This window comes from Apium graveolens, chromosome 11, assembly GCF_009905375.1.
Source record: "Apium graveolens cultivar Ventura chromosome 11, ASM990537v1, whole genome shotgun sequence".
Taxonomy (NCBI): Eukaryota; Viridiplantae; Streptophyta; class Magnoliopsida; order Apiales; family Apiaceae; genus Apium; species Apium graveolens.
In genome coordinates, this window is record NC_133657.1 from 201487891 (window position 1) to 201513491 (window position 25601).

Genomic DNA, 25601 nt, shown 5'->3' on the forward strand with positions numbered 1-25601 from the left:
CAAGCAATCTTATTTCAAATTTCAAAATTGTGAATGCTTTGGAGTTTGGATTTTAAAATTTTATATTCAAGGTGATTTTCTTCCTATACATCCATTAGTTGTTTTATTTTTGCGGAGTACAATGCCACCAAAGCAACCCTCCGAAAATGAAAAAAGAAAAAAGTGAAAGGGAGTAAATGAGTTAGTAGAGTCACAAAAATGAGCCATGGACAATTTTGTTATTAAAAAGGTAGAAACTTCAGAACAAGAACTAAGTAAAAATTTGGAGTGCTCGGGGATTGGAAATGAAAATTTAGAGAATTTGAATGTAGAATGTGAGATTTTGAATGAGAAAAATGTAAGGGTTGTATAAGATGAGTCATGTCTTCCTTTTCAAGATATTTATGATCCTAAAAATTGGGATAATTTAAACAACAATGAGAGGGATGTCTTAGTTGAAAAAGGGCCTATAAGGGAATTAAATCTCACATAACCACTAGATGATACTTCAAAACATTTTTCATATGCTTCTTATTCTAGAGAATTTAATAATTGGGAGTGGTTCATAGAAAATTGTTAATTTATTGTAGACTGGTGGATAACGTCTATTATTTTTGTTGTAAGTTGTTCAAATCTCATCAAATAAAAAGTTCATTAGCAAATGATGGGTTGAGAGATTGGAAACATCTCGGTGAAAGGCTTAAACAACATAAAAATAGTGTTGAGCATATCACTAACATGAACAACTGGAATGAATTAAAAGTGAGATTGAATAAAAATCAAACCATTGATAATGATCTCCAACAAGAATTATCCCAGGAGAAAGAACATTGGAAAGAAGTATTTATAAGAATAATTTCGGTTGTGAAATGTCTTGCTAAAATAATTTGACTTTTAGAGGGTCTAATAAGAAACTCCACCAAGAAAGTAGTGGTAACCTTTTGGGATTAAATGAGATGATTGCGGAATTTGATTTGGTATTGAAAGATCATTTTATAAGAATCCAAAATTATATGATGCATCATCATTGACTTGGCAACAAAATTCAAAATGAGTTGATTTCTCTTTTGGCTCATAGTGGTAGAATTTCCATTTTAAGTGTTGTTAAAGAGCCTAGATATTTCTCGGTTATTCTTGATTACATTCTGGATATACGTCATCAAGAACAAGTGACTTTGCTTGTGCAAAGTGTGAACATGTCAAGTAATAAAATCAAAATAGAAGAGTTCTTTCTTCAATTTTAGAATGTAATGACACATCCGGATTAGGCTTATTTGATGAATTGATAAGTTCTTTAAAGTCTTTCGATCTTAATGTAGATGATATTAGAGGTCAAGGTTATGAAAATGGTTCTAATATGGAAGGAAAATATCAAGGAGTTCAAAAAAGTTACTTGATATAAATCCAAGAGATTTGTATATGCCATGTGCTTTCCATAGTCTTAATCTTACTCTTTGTGATGCGTTTAATTCTTGTGTTAAAGCTATTTCTTCTTTTAGTGTTATGCAACGGATATACACATTATTTTCAAGTTCTCTTAAAAGATTTAAGATTTTTCTTGACAATGTTTCATGTTTAACTGTGAAATCTTTATGTAATCTTTGTGTAATACTTGTTTCTTACCCAATATGTGTCCTTGAAGAACACATAATCATGGACGTACATGTAATTTGGGTTGAAGGTAGATTGGATTCTTTTTTTCCAAAATTAAAACAAAATCATCACAACTGGTCCGCATATATGCAAATATATGCTTTATTCATATTACTTTCCCAATATGTTTCCCTGGTAGAGTGAGTGACCAGGTAGAGACCCACACATAACTAGACATGGTGATATAATTGAATGATCAACTTCTACTTTTTTATGTAATATCACTTTAAAAAACGTTAAAGTGATAAAGAGTGAGGGATAAATATCAAGTTCATGACTGATTGCAGCCAAATGACTCAGTTTGGTCACTGACTACAAATTTGACTCACTTTACTCACTCATTTAATTAAAATGTACAGGCCGTTAAAAGTCAATGAAGAAATTGGTCAGACTTAACGTTAAACATTAAGTTTTCCGTCTGACGACACCTGTCGTTGATATGGCAACACCTGTCGCTGAAGTGGCAACACCTGTCGCCGAAGTGGCACCTGTCCAAGTTAAAAATTAAAAAAAAAGAGAATCAGTTATGTCAAAGAAAGGGAGAAGAAGCGGGAATTGAAAGAGGGGAAGAAATGAAACCCTAATCCTCTTTTTTCTTGGAATCGATCGATTGCTTGCGTTTCTGGGTTGATTGTGGAAGATTGAAGAACAACTGACTGATTGCTATCATCAAAGCACCGTATAAGGTATGTATTGATATATATATACAAACTTACGATTTCTGTATGACATGCATACTGAGTTGTGCTTATTTGACACCATATTTTAGTTATTCAGTTGAATATCATCTCGTGTTTGCTGTTTACTTCGTTTGTTTGTAATAAAAGTGTGTAATCGAAGTTATATAATCTTTGTTATGTAGGAATGTCTTCTAGGGTTACCCTTTATTTACATCACCATGGGGTTTTTAAAGTTGAACCCGTGAAGGGTAATGCTGGGTATGTGGGGGGGGGTCTGTAGAAGTAATTGAAAATGTTGACACTGATGTAATATCTGTACTGGAATTTGAAGATTATGCAGAAAAATATAATTATAGCCCAACTGATTTGTACTACTTCCAAAATGATGGTCATAGCTTCAAGAAAGGTATTAGATTATTATATGATGATGTCTCCATGAGGGATTTAACTAAGCTGTCTCTACCATTAAAAAAAATGAATGTTTATGTGGATCATCAAAATCAATCTACTGATAAACCACCAATTACTGATGATATAATGGATGAAGATATTAGTGGTTCTGCTGGTGGTAGTGGGGGTCATAGGATAGATGAACATGTTGAAGAAGTAGAAGAGTCTTTAAATGAAAATGTTGAATTTAGTGAGGAGGACAGTGAAGATTTAGATTATGAGGGGTTGACTGATAAGGAAAGTGATGAAGAGCTTGTGGAGGCAAGAAACCTGAGGAAACAAGTTATACCTGATACCGATAGTGAAGGGAGTGATTATGATGAGGAAGACTACAACAGTGATGAGTTAAGGTCTGATGAAAGTTCAAGTGAAGATGAAAATATCAAACAGGGATACATTGGCATTCCACCTGGGAACAGAAGAAAGAAGAGAACAAAAGTATTTAATCCAGATAAAAGTGAAGGGATAGTAAAATGGGAGGTTGGGATGAAATTTGCATCTATTGAGGAGTTCAGGAAAGTGGTAAGAGAGTATGGAATTAGAGAGAGGAGAGCTTTGCATTTCATAGCAAATGATAGTAAGAGGGTGCAAGTAGGCTGTGAGAAAGGGTGTCAGTTTTATTTATGGTGCAGTAGGCTAGAAAATGCAAGAGGAGCTGTGCAGATCAAGACATGTCTTGATGACCATTAGTGTACAAAACCTTATGAAAATAAACTGGTAAGTGTGAAAGTACTGACAGAGATGTATGGTGAAAAAATCAGGAAGAATCCACAGTGGAAGGTGAAAGAAATGCAGGAAACAATAAGGAAAGAACTTAAAATAGAAGTCCCTAGGATAAAGTGTTCTAGGGTTAGACAAGCTGCTCTTGCTGGGGTTATAGAGACATTGAAAGACCATTATGCCAGGGCGTGGGATTTTGGTTTTGAGATTCTAAAAAATAATCCAGGAAATAGGGTTGACATAAGGACAAACAGGATAACCGATGATTCTCAGAATAAATTTCAAAGGATCTACATATGCTACCATGCATTGAAAGAAGGATAAAAGTTGGGATGTAGACCAATTTTAGGTGTAGATGGATGTTTCCTGAAAACTGTGTGTGGGGGTCAGTTGCTGAGTGCAGTTGGGAGGGATGGTAATAACCAGATGTACCCAGTTGCATATGCAGTGGTAGAATCTGAAAGTACTGAAAGTACTGAAAGTTGGAGATGGTTCCTTGGACTACTTAGAGAAGATCTTATTCTTGGAAATGGAGTTGGACTCACAGTGATTAGTGATCAACAAAAGGTATGCTTTATTTATTTGTAACTTACATTACTATGCTTTTTGGTTGTTGTTTCATATTGATTGCGTATTCTTATGGTGTAATAAATGCTAGGGACTTGAAATGCAATGAAGGAATATCTACCCCATACAGAACACATATTATGCACAAGACACTTATAAAATAATATGAGAAAAAAGTAAGTAGTTACATTATAAAGATATTTCTATTAAAGATGGCCCTAACTGATTTTGACAATTCTAAGTATTATTATATGTGTAGGTGGCCAACTGGATTAGTTAAAAATTATTTTTGGATGGCTGCATGTGCAACATACCCAGCTGGCTACCAGAAAGCAATGAAAGCTCTTCAAAGGCACTCAAAATCAGCATATGAGCACCTCTCCAAACTGGATCCCAAAAGCTGGTCAAAAGCATTTTTTTTCAGAATAAATGTGATGCTGACAATGTGGAGAATAATATGTCAGAGTGCTTTAATTCCTGGATAGTTAATGAGAGGTACATTATCTCACAATTATTTATTGCATACTTTCTGATTTTTTTTATATTTATCTGATTTTTTTTAATAATGTTTGTAGGTACATGCCAGTTCTTACAATGTTGCAGAAACTTCATTTCAAAATAATGAGGAGAATCAGGATAAATAGGGAGGCTATGTAACATGCTGACATTGTCATTTGCCCCAGAATAAAGGGTAAGCTTGACATTTCAGTAAAAAAACTCTAGAAAGTGGCATGCCAGTTGGGATGGGGACAAAAAGTATATGGTAAAATTTGGCACAAAAGCAGTGGCTGTCAACATAGAAGATAGGACTTGTGATTGTAGGGCATGGGACCTAACAGGGATCCCATGTTCCCATGCTGTGGCTGCTATACATGATAGGAGACATCAACCTATCATGTATATTTCAAAGTATTACACCAAAGAAATGTATATGAAGTCTTACAATCAAACCTTGCAAGCTTTAAGAGGGGAGGATTTTTGGGAGATGACAGACAAAGCAGTGATGTTGCCACCTGACATTCCTAAGAAATTAAGAGGGAGGCCCAAAAGATTAAGGAGAAGAGAGCATTGGGAGGGGGGTAGTCAAAGTAGGAGTAAATCTACAGAGGGAGTGCCTGGTTTGCAGAAACTAACTAGTGGGAAGAAAATGCATTACAATTTGTGTGGACAAGCAGGACACAAGAAGCCTAAGTGCCCACATAACCAACAGAACAGGGGGGAAATGAAGCTAAAAAACAAGATGAATGTGATGAAGGTGGTGAAGGTGGCCAAGAGGAAGGAGAATCTGAACAGAGACAGGGACAAGAGGAGAGGCCTAGGACTGAGTTGCCAGTAAGGAGGGCCTTACCAGGTATTGTCATTGGAGAACCAAGGGAAACATCCAAGGTTAAAGCATCTACTGGGAAAGGGAAGGGGAAAGAATAAATGAAGAACAAGTCTCAAACCAAGAGAAAAGATAGGCCCTTCTGGATGGCCAAAAAATGTCAGCAAAAACAAATTGAACCAGTGATTGAGGAGGAAGAATTTGCTGGTCAGCTAGAAGACATCCTTGCAGCCTATGATGACAACATTCTTCATGATACATATGATGACTTGATTGAGGTTTTTAAAGAAAGCAACAAAGTGCCTAGCAACCATGAAACCTTGACTACTCAACCTACTCCAAGGACTCAGTCATTTCAGGAAATGCTCTTAGGAGCTTGTGGAGGTAAACTATTCATGCCTAATCCTGGGTTTGTGTCAACAGGCCATATGCCAAATGGGACTCCATGTGTTAGTACTCCACCATTTAAACATGGTGATGCACATGTAACTCCTACTATGGCAGCAGATGGACCAAGTACAGAGAAAACCATGGAAGGCCTTGCTGAAGAAGGTGCTGAAGTAGACAGTGGAGAAGAAGGTGATGAAGAATCTGAAGAGGTAGATCATGAAGAATCAGAAGGAGAATAAGAGGGTGATGAAGTCATGTCTGGAGAAGAAGAAGAAGAAGAAAGCGATGAAGATGAGGTAGAACCAGAACCAAGGAGGAGCAACAGATTATGGTTGAAGACAAAGTTCACTTTTAAAAATACGTCGGATGATCCTGTCAACCTTGATGATGATTAAGGGTTTTTAATTATGAACTTTATATTTTTGGGTTTAGTGTAATCAGTCCCAAACAATGTACTTATGTTAAGTATGGTCAGTTGAATCATAACTTTGGGATGGCTATATTTTTGTCTTAAGTATGGTCAAGTAGACCTCATTTTGGTATGGTTAAGTATGTAAAACTTATGTTTCAAAATTTGGGACCATGTAATGACTGAATGAAGTTATCTACATTAGCAGCTTATTTCACACCAATCTTCATAATGCTATAATTTCATTCATTCCATTCATTTAAATATTGCTAGTATATGGACACTGAGCCATACGGATGCATTATAATTGCACAAAATTCATCAGTGGCAACACAATATGAAGCCATCCACTAACTGAAATTCACACCACTAACATACAAATTACATAACATAGAGCCATCCACCATTCACATTCTTCTTCTGCTGGGACTTTATCACCAACACATCAATGAACACAACAGTTACAAATCCAGACATCTTTAGTATCTTCCAATACTTGCCAAATTTCACTTTCTTCTCCCTGTTCTTTTCCTTCTTCTTTGCTACTTTTTCTTCGAGCATCACAATCTTCTCTTCGAGCAACTCTATCTTTGCTTCTAAGTAAATTCTTCGATTATTGAGATGAGTGATAACTTCAACATTCCTTCCCCGAAATCCGTATGATACCATTGAAAATAGTCACACCTGCTATCCTGCAAGTTTCAAATTTTAATTTTTTAATTCAAAATTAATTCACTAACATCATCTTTAATGCTATCACAAATGTCTTACTTGGGAGTGAGAACACGTATAAAACCTTCGTCCTGGATTTCTCAAGGACCAAGACGTATACATTTTCCCCCTATCACCACAATCGTAAATGAACCCAGAAGAACTTCTTGAGGACATGGGGTGAGAAGATCTTGTTGTGCTTATTGTTGCCATGGAAAAGAAGAACCCTAAAATATTTAGGGGATAAATATCAAGTATGGGTTGTATGTGTATGTATATAAAGGGCAGATGTAGCCGTTGTACAGTCCACGTCATCTACAGCTCAGCTGATTGGTCTCTGTTCATGCTACATCAGATCTGACCGTTACAATCTTCATTGACTTTTAACGGCATGTACATTTTAATTAAATGAGTGAGTAAAGTGAGTCAAATTTGTAGTCAGTGAATAAACTGAGTCATTTGGCTGCAATCAATCATGAACTTGATATTTATCCCTAAAGAGTGAAAGAAGCAAATTACCAAAAGAATTACTTTCATGCTATCCACTGGTAGAGTAGAGCTTTTCTTTTTTAGCATGACATCAATGAGATCCTCTGTCGAGGACTTGGGTCTGTCAGGCTTGGAGTGTTCATCAATAAGTTCTTGGTAGAACTTATCCATCTCTTTGAAATTCCTATCAAGTATAGCCCATAATCCACTGAGTCTATCAATCCAGCCGAACATAGGAAATAAATCCGAAACAAAAAAGGCAGGTAACATGGTTTTGATATCTGCCACCATTCTTCTGAATTTCTCTTTTCCTAAAGTGTCTTCATCATACCTCTTCCCAAATGCAACTCTAGAAGTAATTGAAGTAGCATAATTCGAAAAATATTCAAATCCGTTCACATGTTTTGAAGCAGAAGCTGCCTCCGCAATTCGTCCAATCATTTGAGCAACCTCATCTTCACGAACCGGATGAAAAGATAGCTGAGCTCTTTTTTGAGTGAATAATTCGAGTGTACACAACTTTCTCACCTGCCTCCAATGGTCATTATAGGGAGAAAATGCCATATCTCGTCCATTGTACCACAATTTTTTCATTCTAGTCATCTCAATCCTATTACAGTAGCTAAGATCTTGAGTTCTCAACACTTCTTGCGCCATTTTTGGTGATGAAACAATAAGTACTGGGACTGAGCCCAGACGTAAAGTCATGATAGATCCATATTATTTTGATAGGTTCGAGATATACTCGTTAGCGCATGTAGATTTATATATTTGGTAAAAGTTTCCGATGAACGGATGCCCTCCTGGACCGGGTGGTGCAGAAAGACCATCGACTCTTTTATTGTGATAACACAAGAGATATGCAATTGGAAATGCAAGAATGAGAAAAATTACTACAGGATCCATCTCCAGTGTTAATAACTATGGTCTATGGACTATACTTGCTGCACAATATATATACTAGCTTATTTGTTTAAATTTGAATAGTTTCAAATCTAAATTATTTAAAGGCATTAGGTTATATGAAATCGACCAATCTTTGTTCTTCTTTAAAGTATACATGCCTGTCCCATCAATGTAATAACATATAGTATTTGTTAGCACTCCATTATATACGAGGTTGTCAAAAAATGTTAATTAAGTAAAATGCGTCAAGTTAAGGCAGATTGAGTTGACAACTTGATATTGCAAGATTTGGCCCGGGGTGAGCTCTTGAGCTCCCTTCAAGGGTTAGACTACTTGCATATATGTGTTTAATTGAGGTTGTCAAAAAATGTTAATTAAGTAAAATGCGTCAAGTTAAGGCAGATTGAGTTGACAACTTGATATGGCAAGATTTGGCCCGGGTGAGCTCTTGAGCTCCCTTCAAGGGTTAGACTACTTGCATATACGTGTTTAATTAATTCTTAAAAAAAATATTTGGCACAGGGTGTACAAATACTAAATAAAATATAATTTTTTCATCATTATACACATACATATTTGTGGTACATATAATGTTTAACACCTTTTTGCCACGGCTGTTCCATGACCAGGTCAACCAGGTAAATTACTTGCCATGGGCCTGTTTGGCTATGGGCCTAAATTTTGACAAAAATTATATTTACATATTATAATTATAGACATAACATCGTAAATTTTATAGAATTAAGGGAAATTCAGGGTTTGTGATCTTATTCAATTTAGGGCTCTTTTAACGCTAATTTTCTCATTATGTTTTAATCTTCTTTTTATAATTTCACAGGCTATAATCAAGATTAAAGCAATCTTACTTCAAATTTCAAAATTGTGAATGCTTTAAAATTTGGATTTTAAAATTTTCTATTCAAGGTGATATCCTTCTTTTACATCCATTAGTTGTTTTATTTTTACGTATTACAATGCCACCAAAGCAACCATCCGAAAATGAGAAAAGATAAAAGAGAAAGCGAGTAAATGAGTTAGTAGGGAGCTATGGACAATTTTGATATTAAAAAGGTAGAAACTTCAGAACAAGAATTAAGTAAAAATGTAAAATTTTGGAGGGCTCGGGGATTGGTAATGAAAATTTGGAGAATTTAAATGTAGAATATGCGATTTTGAATGAGGAAAATGTAAGGCTTAAAGAAGATGAGTCATGTCTTCTTTTTAAAGATATTTATGATCCTAAAAATTCGGATAATTTAAACAACAATGAGAGGGATGTCTTAGTTGAAATAGGGCCTATAAGGGAATTAAATCTCACATTTTAACTTGATGATACTTCAAGACATTTTTCATATGCTTCTTATTCTAGAGGATTAAATAATTGGGAGGTTGTTCTTAGAAAATTGTTAATTTATTGTAGACTAGTGCATAACGTCTATTGTTTTTGTTGTAAGTTGTTCGAATCTCATCAAATGAAAAGTTCATTAGCAAATGATGGGTAGAGAGATTGGAAACATCTCGGTGAGAGGCTCAAACAACATGAAAATAGTGTTGAGCATATCACTAACACGAACAATTGGAATGAATTAAAATTGAGATTGAATAAAAATCAAACCATTGATAAAGATCTCCAACAAGAAATATCCCAGGACAAGGAATGTTGGAAAGAAGTATTGATAAGAATAATTTCGGTTCTGAAATGTCTTGTTAAAATAATTTTACTTTTAGAGGGTCTAATAAGAAACTCCACCAAGAAAGTAATGGTAACCTTTTGGGATTAATTGAGATGATTGCGGAATTTGATTTGGTATTGAAGATCATGTTATAAGAATCCAAATTATGAGATGCATCATCATTGTCTTGGCAACAAAGTTCAAAATGAGTTAATTTCTCTTTTGGCTCATAGTGTTATAAGTTCCATTTTAAGTGTGGTTAAAGAGGCTAAATATTTCTCGATTATTCTTGATTGCATTCCGGATATACGTCATCAAGAACAAATGACTTTGCTTGTGCAAAGTGTGAACATGTCAAATAATAAAATTAAAATAGAAGAGTTCTTTCTTGAATTTCTTAATGTAGATGACACATCCGGATTAGGCATCTTTGGTGAATTGGTAAGTTCTTTAAAATATTTCGATCTTAATGTAGAGGATATCAGAGGTCGAGGTTTTGACAATGGTTCAAATATGAATGGAAAATATCAAGGAGTTCAAAAAAATTACTTGATATAAATCAAAGAGCTTTGTATATGCCATATATTTTCCATAGTCTTAATCTTACTCTTTGTGATGCGTCTAATTTCTTGTGTTAAAACTATTTATTTTTTGGTGTTATGCAATGGATATACACATTGTTTTCAAGTTCTCCAAAATGATATAAGATTTTTCTTGATAATGTTTCGGGTTTAACTGTGAAATTTTTGTGTAATCATTGTGTAATACTCGTTTCTTACCCAGTATATGTGTCCCTGCAGAACACATAATCATGGACGTACATGTAATTTGGGTCGAAGGTAGAGTGGATTCTTTTTTTCAAAGTTAAACCATTAGTAAGCTGATCGTCGATGTCCTCGAATTTCATCCCAGTAGGTGATTATCAGTCGAAACTATAAAGAAGATTAGCAAGTCAAAGCTACACGTTCGATTGTCCTATGATCATTCATGCTCAAATTCTCCTTCCAGTACCAAATGGTAGATACTCAAATTGCGTTCCCGCGTAATTATAATCAGATCTTTCCAAAAATCTTCACTATGCCATAGATGGCCTAATTTCACTTTTTGCATGGTGTTGCCTTAGAAAACGTTGTAGTAGGTATGAAATTACGATCCTATCACAACAACCTGATTTTGGTGTTACCGTAGGCATACATACATGTTGCTATAGCCGAGTAAACCTTTGGTGTTAACGTAGACCTCTTCTCTATTGCAATCAACGAGGTGGTGTTGGTATACACAGTTCAATAAAGAATATTTTAATTTTAACTCAAAATTAAATTTGCCTTTAAAAATAATTGATATGAATAAATTAATTTATGGAGGTTGCTGGAAAGTAGAATTCCGCCAAATAAATAAAATATTTATATTTTATGATTTTTGAAATATTTTCTTAAAATTTATAATAAATGAATAAATTTTAATAATTAATTATATAAAACTATTAGTTTTGAAAATAACTAAACCATTTTTTTATAGAAATTAAAGTTCGTAACTGTTTTGAGTATTTAAAATTTATTAAATCAATAATAATAGTAATGAATATAATGATATAAAAGTATAAGAATATATATAAAATTTAAAAAATAAAAATTAAATGATGAAAAGCAATAGGATGGAAGCTAATATTTATTTTGGATATTGGCCTCTAAATTTTTGGGTCAGGTGGCTAAAATTTGAACAGAGCGGGACTTAAAAATTTTAGGCAAATTAAAGGAGGGAAATGAATTTAGGGATTCTTCATCCCTCTTTTAATTACAGTATCATTCTCTTATCCCTGAATTCGAGAAGCGGCCATGGTTTTGAGCTCTAATCGGAGGAACAATCCTTGCAGAATAGAGGTATGAAATCTCTCCCATTCTCTCTCTCATCCACATGTAATGCTCTACTCGTGCCTTTGATTTTGTCTGTTTATAGTTGTAGGCAGATTCTTACATTTACTTAAGCGTTTCTTCTTTGTGATTCCAGTTACTTAAAAAGTTTTGAATGACACTATGCAAGGAGAGGTCTCGGTTTATACAGAAGTTTATGCTTCTGTGGGCAAGTACCTGATTGATTATATGGTGTTTTATCCTATGACAGGGATGGCCGACTCCAAGGAGTTTGCATAGGGGGTGTTTGATGTACTAGAAAGACGACGTCGCCATCAGAATGAGAAGATCGGGCATATAACTAAAGTTGAGCTTCACGATTTTTGGTTGCAGATTACAGACCAAAGTTTTGACGCTCGTCTAAACATTTTCTTTGACATGCAATTTACTTTACGTAAATAGTAATTCCAAACCTCTTTTTTTAATCGTAGATAATCCGCAGCCGCTACCATTCGGGTGCGAACTGAGTAAACCACGTGAATCACGTGAACCAAGGTAAACCGTATTTAAGCGACAGGCTCTCACTGAGGAGCCATAATCATAAATTTTCCTCCCGTGAGATTCGAACCTGTGACCAAGATAGTTATCCCCTCTTTAACCAACTGAGCCAACCCTTGCGGACAATAATTCCAAACCTTTTAATTTGCAAAAAAAAGCATTTTCAACTAAGACAGAAGGTTTAAACGATTAATGTACTCAGTTTTGGAATGTTACATGGATATTATAACTCTAGAGACCAAGATATAACCAAAATAATATAACCACAGGCACATACGTTCCCTATTATGAAATGAGGTGAGAGTAATTGGTTATTGAGATATAATCTATATTTATTTGTTTACTTTCTCAGGGTGGACAACAATGAAGATGGAAGAATCACAAGAAATGAAGTGCAGCAGGTAAGAATGTTCTTAACTACCTTCCATCTACCAGAATATTTTATCACTTTGTTATTGTAAAATTAGTCAAGCAATGCATTCTTTCTGTTCAGGATTTCAGAAAGGATATTTGATTCTTAACGAGATGACTGCAAATGTATTGCATTCTTTCTGTTCTGTATTTTAATCTTGGTAATTGGTTGTATGCTGACTTTGTTAGCTGGTTGTGGATTCATCTCATTGCAGGTGCTACAAGTTTTGGGGAACAGAAACGACTTAATTTATGCTTACTTCAGGTTTGTTCCTCTGGCACGGAAGAGTATCCACACAGGCAGAAATGAAGCTGGAGGTTAGTAGCTGTTGTCCGCAATCAGTTGTGCTGGAGTTTGTTCTTAAATATTTTCATTCTGTTGTATTAATATATTCAGTGTTACTGGCTAATTAGAATCTTCTACTAAGAATTATGAACATGTAGCTTTTTGCAGCAAACGTAGATCTTTACCTAGCATGGGGACAGAGTGCTGAATTGAATCCCAGACAGTTTGCAACAAGTTAAGCCAACATTGTGACTTGTCGCAAGTCATTGATCACAAATAACTGTGAGAAAATCAGTCTACATATAGCATTGTTGATCATAAATGAAAGTCAGAGCAAGGGGTACTAATTGCAATATCAGAGCTAAACAAGTAGGCTGGTGTATTCGACCCAAAGGTGAGGTCCTAAACAACTTCACTTGTTACGATGAAAAGGCTGGTTGTAATTGTTTTGACAACGCTTGGATTAAACTTTAATTTTGCAGAAAATCTGCACAAAGCATATGGTTCCCCGTGGTCTGATGATCCTGCCAAGGGTGATCCAGAGTTTACTGTGCCCCAGTGCTATTATGCCAAACAACCACCTTCCCTATATGTAAGCCACTCATGGATCTCATAATTTTTAAACAATTTTAGTAATCTGTATATGCATTTTTTTTAACCAAATGTGTCTTAAATATTTGTGATTGCAGCAACTCCATTTTCAAAAGGTCCAGTTGGACACATTGTTCTATATATTCTACAGGTGGCGTATTTGGACTCAAATCTCTTTATTTTTATTTAGTCCTTCCTGATCACACAACTGATTTATATATGTACATTATTTTTATGCAGCATGCCAAAAGATGAGGCACAATTATATACTGCAAATAAATTGTATGTTATCATATTTATGACCATTTACTGTTGTATCAGTCCAAGTTAAGTTTGTATCGTCCCAGCTTATAGCACCACGGCACTGGTTCCACTTTTTAATTAGCTTACTTAAGGGGCAGCGTTATTGTTTCTAATTGCTGCTTTATTAATATGTTGCCAGATATAACAGGGGATGGTTCTACCACAGAGAGCAGCGGTTCTGGTTAATGGTTAAGAGTAGGTATCCTGGGCCGGATGTGGATTTGATGTTTGATTTTGCATTTTATATTAGGCCAGGTCTAAAAGATAGTGCTAATAGTTTTAATTTTTGTTAATAGCAATAAGATGATTTAGTTGATGGTTGTTTATTATTAGATATTTGGGATGTAATTTTGAATGATGTTGAATGTTATATTGAATGAAAGAAGGAATTTAATGGATATTTGGTTTAGTTTTTTTTAAATTCAAATATTTAAATATTATATATTCATTTTATTGCACATGTGGGACTCACTATGTGAGCCCCACCAGTGGGCCCCACATGTAGGGCCCATTTTGTGTCAGTTAGTATACCTATTACAACACCAAGTCTGTGTTGCTATACTCTAAAAATCATATTGCAATTGATATCTATAGCAACATATTGCTGTGTTACCATAGATTGACACTATTGTAAGGTTAGATACCTATAGTGACAACCTTAGACCCAACACCGAAAAAGTGTTGCAATAGACCTCTTTTTGCCTAGGAAAACATTTTTAGGGATCTATAGCAACACAGTTTTGGTGTTGCTAAAAGCCATCTATGGCGTAGTGCTTTCAGGCTTAAACTCTAGGGGATTTTCCAAATCTTTGGGTCTCCTCCAATTCCCTACGTGTTTACATAAACTACGGTGTTGGGTTTGATCATGTACATATGATCATCATTTTCAGCAAGGATATAGGTTCCCATTGTAACTCACGTAATTAGTAGTGGACCTGGAGGGTATAATCGCAGTGTCTCCTTCAGAACTAGTCACAAGTAAGGGAGATTCTGAATATCATCACCGTTAACAATTTTTTTCTTCCTAATCACCCTTCTAATCTCTTCATGAGCTTTCTTCATGACTCCTTGGTTACGCATTAATGTTGTCATTGAAAAAACCAACGCACTCCCAATCGTACCAATTCCTCCAATGAATATATTCTGCAAAAATTTAAAGCAACAGCCAAATCGTAAATAATGCACCAATCTATTTTGATTTTTTGCGGTCAAATTAACCAAATTTTGATTGAAAATTTCTTATTTAAAATTCTCTATTGAAAACTATAGTAAAAATTATGTCATTAGAAAGTAAATATGTTGCACTCCTGTATTTGTTTTTCAGTTTTTCAAAATAATAAATAATTTTTTAAAGAATTACTACTTCTAAATCAAATAAGATGGATAAATTGAGACAGGACGAGTATGAGAAAGGCTTTTTCCGATTATTGTAAGACACCTCTAGTGCATTTTGTCATAAACAATAATTATGATTTTGACGCATAGTATTGTGTGTAAGCAGATAAAGGCTGAATTAAAATCACGAGTGAGTGACGAGGTAGAGACCCACACACAGAAGTAGACATGGTGATATAATTGTAGGATCAATATCTACCTTTTCCGATAATAAAATAAAACATTAAACCATAAAAGGTGAAAAATGAAATCTCTTCTATATATAATAAGAGAACAAGGGGATAAAATTAGTGAGATTTTTTATTCTCAGTGAAATGACAATTTTACCCTTCTATTTAATATTTATATAAAAGAATACTGTTTATGAGAATCGAACCCGAGTCTTTATATTTACATGCACATCTTCTTACAACCTACATTGTTACTTCTAATTTTAGTCATACTCATAATATGTGAGTGTCGTAAATAGTGACAATTTATTAACTTTAAACAAATATTGGTTTTGTTAAAATAAACATAATTACTGGAATATTTGTAGAGTTAGTTTTAAAGAATTGAATTAAGATATAAAGTGAAGCATAATATAAAAACGGATCATTACTTATTTATTAAACATTTTTTTGTTTAAAAAGAATTTCTCATTGTTAGATATTGAGTGCAATGAAATATACCATAGAGGGGGGGTTAAATGTGTTTCTTGAATTTTAATCCTCTTTTGAAAGTGTTTGTCTTATTTTGAACAAAGAAAGTATGAATTGGTAGAGGTAAATTATCTGACAGTAAACACACATAACAATTTATCAAAAACTCACTTAATTGTATTCATCAAGTTTGTCTTGCACTAAAATGTACTAACATAGTTTCTAAAGCAACCTAGTCTATTTCCTTTTCCAGTGTTATCAAATCTGTGCAGAATCTTATAGGTCTGTGACCATCCTTTGTCCAGTGAATCTTGGCCCTTGATCTTATATTCTTCAAGCTAATTTTGTAGTCTTTCCAATTCAGTGAATGAATTGTTTGTTGACTGATAATCTTAAATCTTGAACTTGTCTGCATTTTAAATTATGAGATAGGTTCTCGAGGCCTCCTTTTTTCTTGTCGAGAAGTGACATATCGATAAGTGAAATGGCATATCGATATCTCGAGTTTTCGACATATATAAATGACTTGTCGAGGTCTTTAGTTCTCGACATATAGAATAGCTTGTCGACATCTCTAGTTCTCGATATAGACTTTTCACTTGTCGATATCTTGAGTTCTCTACATGAGGATTTTTGAGATGTCGATATCTCTAGATCTCTATATGAAGAAATGACTTGTCGATATCTCCAGTTCTCTACATAGGAAATTTGACTTGTCGATATCTGAGATCTCTACATGTAGATTGATTTATCGATATCTCTTGGGACTTCTCGATAAGTCTTTTGGACTTCTTGACCGATTTCTCGATATCCCTTGATCCGTGACTTGTCGATATCTGACTTAGAACATTTTTCCTAGAACAGTTTTATTCAAATCCAAGCTGCTATACTTTTATTTGAGGCATGATCAGGATATGATCTTTTTCCAGAGTTTATTCCTTAACTTGAAGGTTGTTCACATAAAAATCTGTCAGTCTAATCTACTAAACATTTTTACAGAATCAAGGAATTCAATTACAAAATACAAATATAGATTATCTTAAAACTTATTCTTAGGGCTGTCAATATGACTTAGTCTTGTTATATACACGCATGTCTTGCACAAAAATCTCCCCCAATTTATGAGAAGATTACTTTTCACAAGTTCATGCCTGATAACAAGACTAACCCCAAGCTAAAATCAATTATAATAAGATTGAAAGATTGAAAAAATACAATTTTTATACAGCTTACAGTTAGATCAGTACATAGTTACAAAGCTTAGGTAAGTTTCTCATAACCAGGTTCTTTTCTAATGAGGTCCTTGAGTTTGCCTAGTACTTCAAGTTCATCAATAATCTATGTCCCTCTTAGAGCTTTCACTAGTTGAGTCATTCGTTTAATGAGTAACTGTTGAGAAGATGAATCCTGAATCTTGAAACTCTGCCTATCTTAATATTCAGAAAATGTCCATTTCTGGATAATGTATTCCAAGTCCTGATTTGTGCAGTCTTTTAAGTCATCCAAAAAAATTCATAAATAAAACATTGGAATAATCCGAATAGAAAAATAGGCCCATTTCATTCTTAATGGGAAATCAACAAACCTGGGTAAAAAACATGGAAAGATCGGAACATGGGAATTGATCTGATACCAATACGGATGGAACCTATAATTGTAAACCACGATCGAATCTATGGAATCATTAGTTTATACATTCCTCTTAGTCTCGGAGTTCTTGCAGAGTGGAACCATGCAGTACCAGACACAGGTTAAGCATCTAGCTAGCGTTCCCTTTCTTCTAAACAAGGATAAAAAAGATTAGGACTATGATAGAGTCCGAAGAAGAGGATAGATTTAGAAAAGAGAGAGTCCCTATCCTGGTATTACAAGGATGACTTCACGCAATCCGAAGAGGTTTGCTTCTCCACGCTCAACGAGATGCACCAACTTTGGAATGCTTTACTCCGACTCATATTGGGCCAAGTGCCCAGGTGGTTTGAGCCATATCAGTCAGCCATAAACTTTGTGTTTGTGGATGAAATCCCTAGGAGGTTTTCCTCCACTAGCTGGTCCTGATTCGATATTATAATTAAATTGATTTTTCCCCAATAACCGAATACTAAGAAATTATTGATTCATCTTTCAGGGGGCAAGAATCTCTCATTTAATAAAAGTCTGGAATCTTGGGTTACTTATTGGTGGAATCTTTATGTCACGTTATCGGGGACCTCGTTTCAATTTTTTGTTGAACCGTATGCACAAAAAGGCGCTTGTACGGTTCGTAATTCTTCTAATTCGGGTTACTCTTCGGGACGCAGTAGAAAAAGGGAGGGGATTCTCGAACGCGTAAAAGGATCCAATGACTTCAAAAGAATTGAACGAAGAGCTGGTATTATCTAGAAAATAGATAACCGTGAGGGTGATGGTTTGCTAATACAAGAAGGAAGTTCTGCCTTTCTTGGGAAAAGACCTAGAACATACTTAAAAAAAAAAAAAAACTTATATGCGTTTGAAAGCCTCGAGATTACTTGCAGAAAAAAGCTTTATAGGGTTGGCATTTCTTCTATAAGATATTCCCTCAAGAGAATAAGCATCTTAAAGCTGCCGAAAGAATGAATTGGAAATGTACCTGAACAGATCTGCAAATAGGGAACTTCATGTCCGCACCCGCATTTGGTCCAATCAAAAACGATTCTATCATTTCAACCTTTTGAGCGAAATGCGGAAAAAGGAAGGAAAATCTTTCTTCCGGATCAGAGTCGTGCCCAACAGGCGTCTATTATTGAATTCACCCAACCTCCCTCCCAAAGGATCTCCAGTAACTTGTTTACCGGTAACAGAGCCGTAGACTTAATCACAAACGTAGATTTACCCTTTATCTCGACGAAATGGGCAGAATAGCTATCCCAATGCAAGCTTTCAAAGACCGATCAAACCAAGAATACGAGACGTAACTGGTATCTTTATCCCTCAACCTTCCAGCCAATACATCTTTCCACATTCTTGTACTTGAATCCCTTGCATTCATCAGACTAATCACTCTCTCCAATTCTAGAGTTGAAAGTGTCTCAATTACTTCTTTATTCAGCAAAATGAAGGTGTCATCCTTGTAGTAAATTCTGACTTCTCTTAGAGAGACAACACAGACTTTGACTATCTCTTTAGCTAACTATTGGTAATGATCATCATCTGATATGCTCTTAGAAACTGGTAGTAAGTCATCCCGATTGAAGCAATTCCAGATATATCACCAATATCAGCTTGAATTTCTTTTGTTTTTCTTCCTGTTGTCTTGAAGTGAGTTCTAGTTAGAGGTTTAAATGAAGGTGGTTTAGATATTTTCTCGAGTGAGGTTTGGCTAGCTGTTATAAGTATTTTGAGTAGGGAATGAGCAGTTGGCTTGTACAGGTACTTGGGTTTTGAGGTTTGGATAGATTGAGTGTTTGTTTGGCTAGGTATAGGGGTTTGAGTTGGTAGAGTTTGTGAAATTTGAATTTCTTGGACTTTCTGCTTCTTTTCTCCTCCTTCTCCGACCTTTCTCCTTTTCTTTCCAACATCCCTTCATTTCTTTTCCTCCTTCCCCTTTTTCTTGGCATCCACTTTGCTACCATTTTCCTTGCTAGACTGACTTGGATTTGAGCCAAAAGATTTGTGCTCATCTTTCTTCTGCTCATCATCATCCAAGTCATCTTTTATGTTAATTTGAGTCTTAGGTAGCATGGCTTTAGCATTTTTCAGATATTTAGCAATAATCTTCATAACTTCCTCATCTTTAAAAGTCTTATTTTTCTATGACTTTAGATCTGTCTCTATGATCATCGGGAATTTCTTGTTCTCTATGACACAATCCTTTGGAATCTGAAAATGTTTACACGTTTTGGTGTTAGAATAGATGTAGGCCACTCCCTTACTTAGTTGAAGGTAGGCTTCAAGAAATGCAGGCATTTGACCCTTTTCCAGTTTATTGAGCAAGAAAGTGTCCTCTGGAATCACCCTGTTCCCCTAGTTAATAAAGATGTCCAGCTCAAATGCTCTTTTTGATTGTAGATAAGAGAGAGACACATGCATGCATCTGTCCACACCTGAGTCATTCACATGGGCAACAATCCTCTTTTCCTTGAAGTTTACCTTAATCACCATTACCACCCTCAAGAAATTTATGTTCCTTCCATAGCCTTCTTGTATGTGAAGTGATTGTTGTTATGAGAGACACTAAGGGCTTTTAGGAGTTCATCAAATTCTTTGTTAAGACAAGGTCCCTCAGTTGCCTTCATGAGTCTGTCCATACCAACATCATCTTTATTCTGAATAGTAGCTTGGCTGGATTTTAGCTAAGACTCCATCTCCCCCTTAGTCTTGAAAGCAGGCACAGTAGGTGTAGGTCGAGGAATTTGGGTCCTGACAGCTTGTGGGGTTTTCTGGAGCGGTACATTCAAGGCTCCCATAATAGCTCCCAAAGATACTGAACTTTGTATCTGTAGATATTTGTGGGAGTCTATTAAGGACTTGATGTCTTATTGTTGGCTTTGTACAAGAGAAGTTAGCTGAGATACTTGAGTAGATAGAGAGTCATTTGAGGTTTGGAGATTTGAGACTTGTGTTTGTAGATTTTGGATTTGAAGGTTGGTTGAGGTGGAAGGTATAGGTTGTGAACTTGATGTAGATAAAGTTCCAATCGAATTCTGAACAACATTCTTGAACTCCCCCATGACCAAAGCTAATGGTTCATACCTAGCCTTTTACAATTGATTCAGCTTGACCTTGGAGTCATTATTTTGAGTTATTTGATTATGGATCACCTCATGCAAGGCTATAAAAGATTCTCTCAGTTTTGTAACAGTTTCTTCAAATGGCGCAAGAGAAAGAGCTTGAAGCTTATCTGAAAACTTGTTGAACTTTGACTTCATGTCTGAGAAAGTAGGCATCAATTCATTAATCCTATCATTTAAAATTTTCTTAACTTTAGCTTGATGTTTGTCTAGAATATTTTCCACAGCTCTTCCAATATGATGAAAGCCCTTCAGTTGAGCTTTGTACCCTTCAGTTATAGCATCATAAACCTCTTGAGTAGTGAGGACCTTGGCATTGCTTCCCAGAATGGTGACATATTCATCTCTAAATTTATCCAAGGCCTCCTCTATGTTCACTATGAAGTCTTTTGACAACCATGCATCCATATTATCATGTGCTTCATCTGCAATCTTTTCTTGTTGCTTTTCAACATCCTCTTTGTTTGAGAGTAGAATAGCCTGATAGTCTTGGTTAGACATGTTAGTGGTAAGAAGTTATTGGGTTATGTTGGCTAGGCCTGCAAGCTGATCAACCAAAAGATCATTGACTGTGGTTGGTTGGGCTTGAACATCTTGCATCCATTGAGAAATAAGGCATTCAGGTTGGTGTGTAGTGTTTGATGTTGATGGTTGGAAGTATTTGAAGTGGATGGGATAGAAGTGGTAACTGTTCCCGTGATAAGTGTCAAAATTTGACCCAAGTAGGAACTGTGGCGGTGATAGCGCGTTGTTCACTAGAAGAGTGAACCTCCATTTTAATAGGAGGGGATTTGACCAGGTTACTATCATACACCATGGCCTCAAACCCTTGTTCCTCTTGCAAGAAACTGGCACCTGAATGTGCTAGACTTGCCTCCTCAATGACTAGATCATTGGAAATTATACTCCCAAATTGGAAATGAAATTTCAGCTAAAGTTGTGATGGGAGTTGTTCCTTCTTGAGAAACCTACAATTGAATTGGAGAAGAATTGAGTAGCTCCCCCTCAAGATTACTACTCTCAAACCTAGCAGTCTATGAAGACTGTGGTGCACAAGAAAGTACAATAGCCTGCACAGGGTCTTCAGTAAAAACTTATAAAACCCCTGTGTTTTTTATGGTGTCATCAAGGTCTACCTCAGCATGTAGTCTCTCACCATCTAGAGATTGTGTCTGAGTTGTGATCACAGTTTCTTGAAATATGTCACTTGATGTGGGCAAGGCTTGAGAATTGCTGTCAAGTCTCTCATTATAAGATGAAGAAAGTTTGGAGATGAGATTAGTGATTTCACAATTAATTTTTGGCAACTCTCCCTGAATGGATGAGGGAGTTTCAATTGATGTGCTATCATTGTGTGTGCAGTCCAATTGACTTCTTTCACCCCCTTGAGAGTGCTCAAGAGTGTGTGCAGATTCTTGACATGATGCATTGAGGAGAATGCTTGATTCAATAGTGACACTTTGTTGAGAAGGTGCCACTAGAGTCTGTTTTATCTCCATTTTTACAACTGCATCTTTTTTAGAAGATGCAGAGGTGGCTATTTGAGTGATCAACTCAACCTTCCTTTGCTTCTTCAGTTTTCTGACCAGGGTTGACTCAATGTTTGTTTGGTCCTCACCACTCTCAGTAACAACTATCAAAGGTGTTTATTTTCTCTTCTTTTTACTAACTTCATCCTTTTGCGAGGATGTAGCAGTTGGCTTCCTAGATTCTAATGGTTGAGAAAAAAGGATCTCAGTTGTGGAAGACCCTTGTGTGTTATCCTGTTTGTGTACTTGTACAGGTGCAGGAGCCATTGTTGTACTAGAAATTGTACTAGACCACATGTCAGGCATAGGGTAAGGGTACGTTCTAAATCTCTCCGACATGAAGTCTGTGATATTTAGAGCAACCTTTACATGATTCTTTGTAGTTAGTGAACCAAATAGAACTTTGGACACTTGTTTATAAATGCCTTTTTGATTTCTATCTATTCCATCAATCAAATGAATGTCTGCTACTTTATTGTTTAAAGTGGACATTATAAATCTAGTAAATAAAATTTCTTTACCTCTACATACCAAAGGTATTGTCAGCCTTGTACTCAGTTCTTCCAGGATCAAGTTTCCAATATTGAGCTATTTGTTGTAGGCCATGGAGTACACCAACTTCTGCACTACACTGGAGATGTTTTCATAGACAGCCTTTTTGCATGTGAATGCTCTTATGATAGAGTCAAACACAAAAAGACCATTCTCTCCTTAGGTTCTTCTTGTTCAGTCTGGCCATGTCAATCTTCTCACTATAGTTGATGAAATCCATAAACTCAGTGGTGTTGGAACCTCTACAATGTTATCTTTAGGAATCCCCAAAGCTTTGTTGACATCATTTGCGCATTCCACAATACATCTTGAATTGTGCAGTTTACCACCAAAAATACAACTTGATTTTCTTGGACAATGGTGTTGATCACAGCAGAGTTCCAGGATTCATTCAATACATTCAAGTAACGCACAGGATTAACTTTCATGGCCCCTGAGAGATATGAATCTGCAATGAATCTCACAAAGCACTTGAAGTTATCAGAAGCTTGTTTTGCATCAACAAATGCCAAATAGTTGGTGCCCTCTTTTGGGATAAAAGCTCTAACGTTGTTGGAAGCCATTGGAAGTGTTTGATTTTGAATGGGTAAGTGTTTAGATAAAGAAAAAGCTTGAAGAGAGTGAGAGCGATGAAAACTTGCAGAAATTAGGTCAATTGAGATCTCAAGAGAATAAAAAGGGGTTATGTCAAGATGTCTGGGTATTTATAAGATAAAGATGTGACTTTTTGAGAAGTAGGAATAAACGGTTGATATTTGCTTATCGAGAAGTCACGTGAATTGGAAAACTCATATCGAAATGTCACTATCCTGACTCTTATCGAGAACTAGATAGTGACTTATCGAGATGTAGAATAAATACCCAGTTTGTCATGATTGGACTGAATTATTCCAATTTTTATTGAATAAATCAATATAATATTAGAATTAATTTTATGTCAAAAGTATTTTATCGAATTAAATAATTCTAGTTCTGAGTTATTGATAAGTCTAAGACTTATGCTTGTAGAGAACTCTATATTGATATATATATATATATATATATATATCGAGATCTCTACTAGACTTATCGAGAAGTCATAAAGAGGTTTATCGAGAAGTCCATCAAGAAGTCATGGAAAAGACTTATCGAGAACTCTGTCGAGAAGTCTCAAAATGACTTGTCGAGAAGTCATTTAGACTTATCGAGAACTCAGTTATCTACATACTTTTGATCTTTTTCAGTTCTGTCTTATATTAATTTCACATATTAAAAATGTGAATTAACAATTAGACAGTTTTTCTTAGAATTTGAAATTTTTTAAGTTAAGTTTGAAATTTTGAAAAATAAATATACAGAGAATTCTGAAATATTTATAAATCATATTCCAGTTAATTTCTAATTAAATTAAATTAATTTTGATTTGTCGAAAGTTAATCTGCTGCAACATATTAGCTAAGTTCTTGCATTTAGGATGAAGAATTCAACATACCGATTTCACCTACAAGTCTAGTGAAAGTTGATTCATCCAAAGGTTTAGTGAAAATGACAGCTAATTGTTTTCCTTTTGGAACAAAAATAAGCTCAATAGTATCATTTGCAACATGTTCTCTAATCAAATGGTACCTTACATCAATGTGCTTAGTTCTAGAATAATTAACTGGATTAGCAACAATAGATATGACACTAGTATTGTCACACATGATTGAAATTTTATGTAACACTGGGCCATAGTCCATTAAATTATTTTTAATCCAAAACACTTGAGCACAACAACTTCCAGTCGCTATGTATTCAGCTTCAGCTGTGAAAGTTGACACAGATTGTTGTTTCTTACTATACCAGGATACAAGTCTTTGACCAAGAAATTGACAGCTACCACTGGTACTCTTTCTGTCTACCCTGCATCCAGAAAAATCTGTATCCATGTATTCAATAGCTTCAAAACCAGTTCCCTTAGGATACCACAATCCCAAGTATGTTGTTCCCTTCAAATATCTGAAAATCCTGTTGACAGTCATCGAATGTGATTCTTTAGGATTTGCTTGAAATCTAGCACACAGACATATTACAAACATGATGTCTGGGCAACTAGTAGTTGAGTACAGTAAAGATCTAATCATTCCTCTATAACCTGAAATATCTACATTTTTCCTTTCTTATCTTCATCCAACTTATAACATCTCTTGTGTGACTCCTATCCCATTTTCTGGCATGATCTTGTTGACTAGAGTTGTTTGCATTTTTTTATTATTGGCATGACTTGCATTATTGTCACCTCTTTTCCCCCCAGAGTGTGTGCCATCAAATTCAGGTGTGTTTCTACTTTGAGATGAATTATCATCTTCACAATTTACTGGTTCATTTGATTCTTCCTCCATTATGTTGTTTGTGTTGATCTCAACTTCATCTTCAGAATCACTGCCAATATTTAAATTTTCAAATTTTAGGGATTCGGCTTCATTTTCATCAAGGCATTCAAAGTCTGGACACTTGTGACTGTCAAAGGTCATATATGTGCTTTCCATAATTTTCTTTTGCTCTAACACATAAACTCTGTAGGCAGTTCTTTCCAATTAATATCCTAGAAAAATAGATTCAAATACGTTGGAGTCAAATTTTTCAACATATTCAGAGTTGTCTTTGAGCACAAAAAATTTGCTTCCAAACACATGCAAATATTTTACAGTAGGCTTTTTTTTGACAAAATTGAGTAGGGTGACTTGCCAAGGTTTTTTGTTGATAAGATATATGTATTGAGTGTAGCATGCAGTGTTGACAACTTCTTCCCAAAAATTTGTTGG

At 35.2% G+C, this 25601-nt stretch overlaps 1 protein-coding gene and 2 pseudogenes across 8 annotated transcripts; 1 reads left to right on the plus strand and 2 right to left on the minus strand.

Annotated features, from left to right (window-relative positions):
* Positions 1 to 7321: 7321 nt before the first annotated feature.
* Positions 7322 to 8278, minus strand: LOC141696511 (xanthotoxol synthase-like; annotated as a pseudogene).
* Positions 8279 to 10760: 2482 nt separating this feature from the next.
* LOC141696512 (xanthotoxol synthase-like) overlaps positions 10761 to 25601 on the minus strand; it is a 66008-nt pseudogene continuing 51167 nt past the window's right edge.
* On the plus strand, positions 11678 to 14331 carry LOC141698112 (putative NOT transcription complex subunit VIP2). 8 transcript variants are annotated; one of them, XM_074502723.1, is made up of 8 exons: positions 11678 to 11831; positions 11959 to 12760; positions 12986 to 13088; positions 13215 to 13450; positions 13539 to 13648; positions 13746 to 13798; positions 13888 to 13929; positions 14090 to 14331. In XM_074502723.1, the coding sequence occupies exons 4-8, from the start codon at positions 13378 to 13380 to the stop codon at positions 14241 to 14243; spliced, it is 432 nt and encodes a 143-aa protein (XP_074358824.1). In that variant the 5' UTR covers positions 11678 to 11831; positions 11959 to 12760; positions 12986 to 13088; positions 13215 to 13377; the 3' UTR covers positions 14244 to 14331. The 8 variants fall into 8 exon arrangements, with proteins under 8 accessions (XP_074358824.1, XP_074358826.1, XP_074358825.1 ...); XM_074502725.1 differs by having other exon boundaries at positions 13225 to 13450; XM_074502724.1 differs by having other exon boundaries at positions 12073 to 12760.

Excerpts from the sequence above, each read along its gene's own strand:
- LOC141698112 (XM_074502723.1), top strand. The coding sequence starts at position 13,378 with ATGAAAGTCAGAGCAAGGGGTACTAATTGCAATATCAGAGCTAAACAA. Across the intron at positions 13,451-13,538 it reads CTGGTGTATTCGACCCAAAG|AAAATCTGCACAAAGCATAT; the intron begins GTGAGGTCCTAA and ends TTAATTTTGCAG. Across the intron at positions 13,649-13,745 it reads AACAACCACCTTCCCTATAT|CAACTCCATTTTCAAAAGGT; the intron begins GTAAGCCACTCA and ends TTGTGATTGCAG.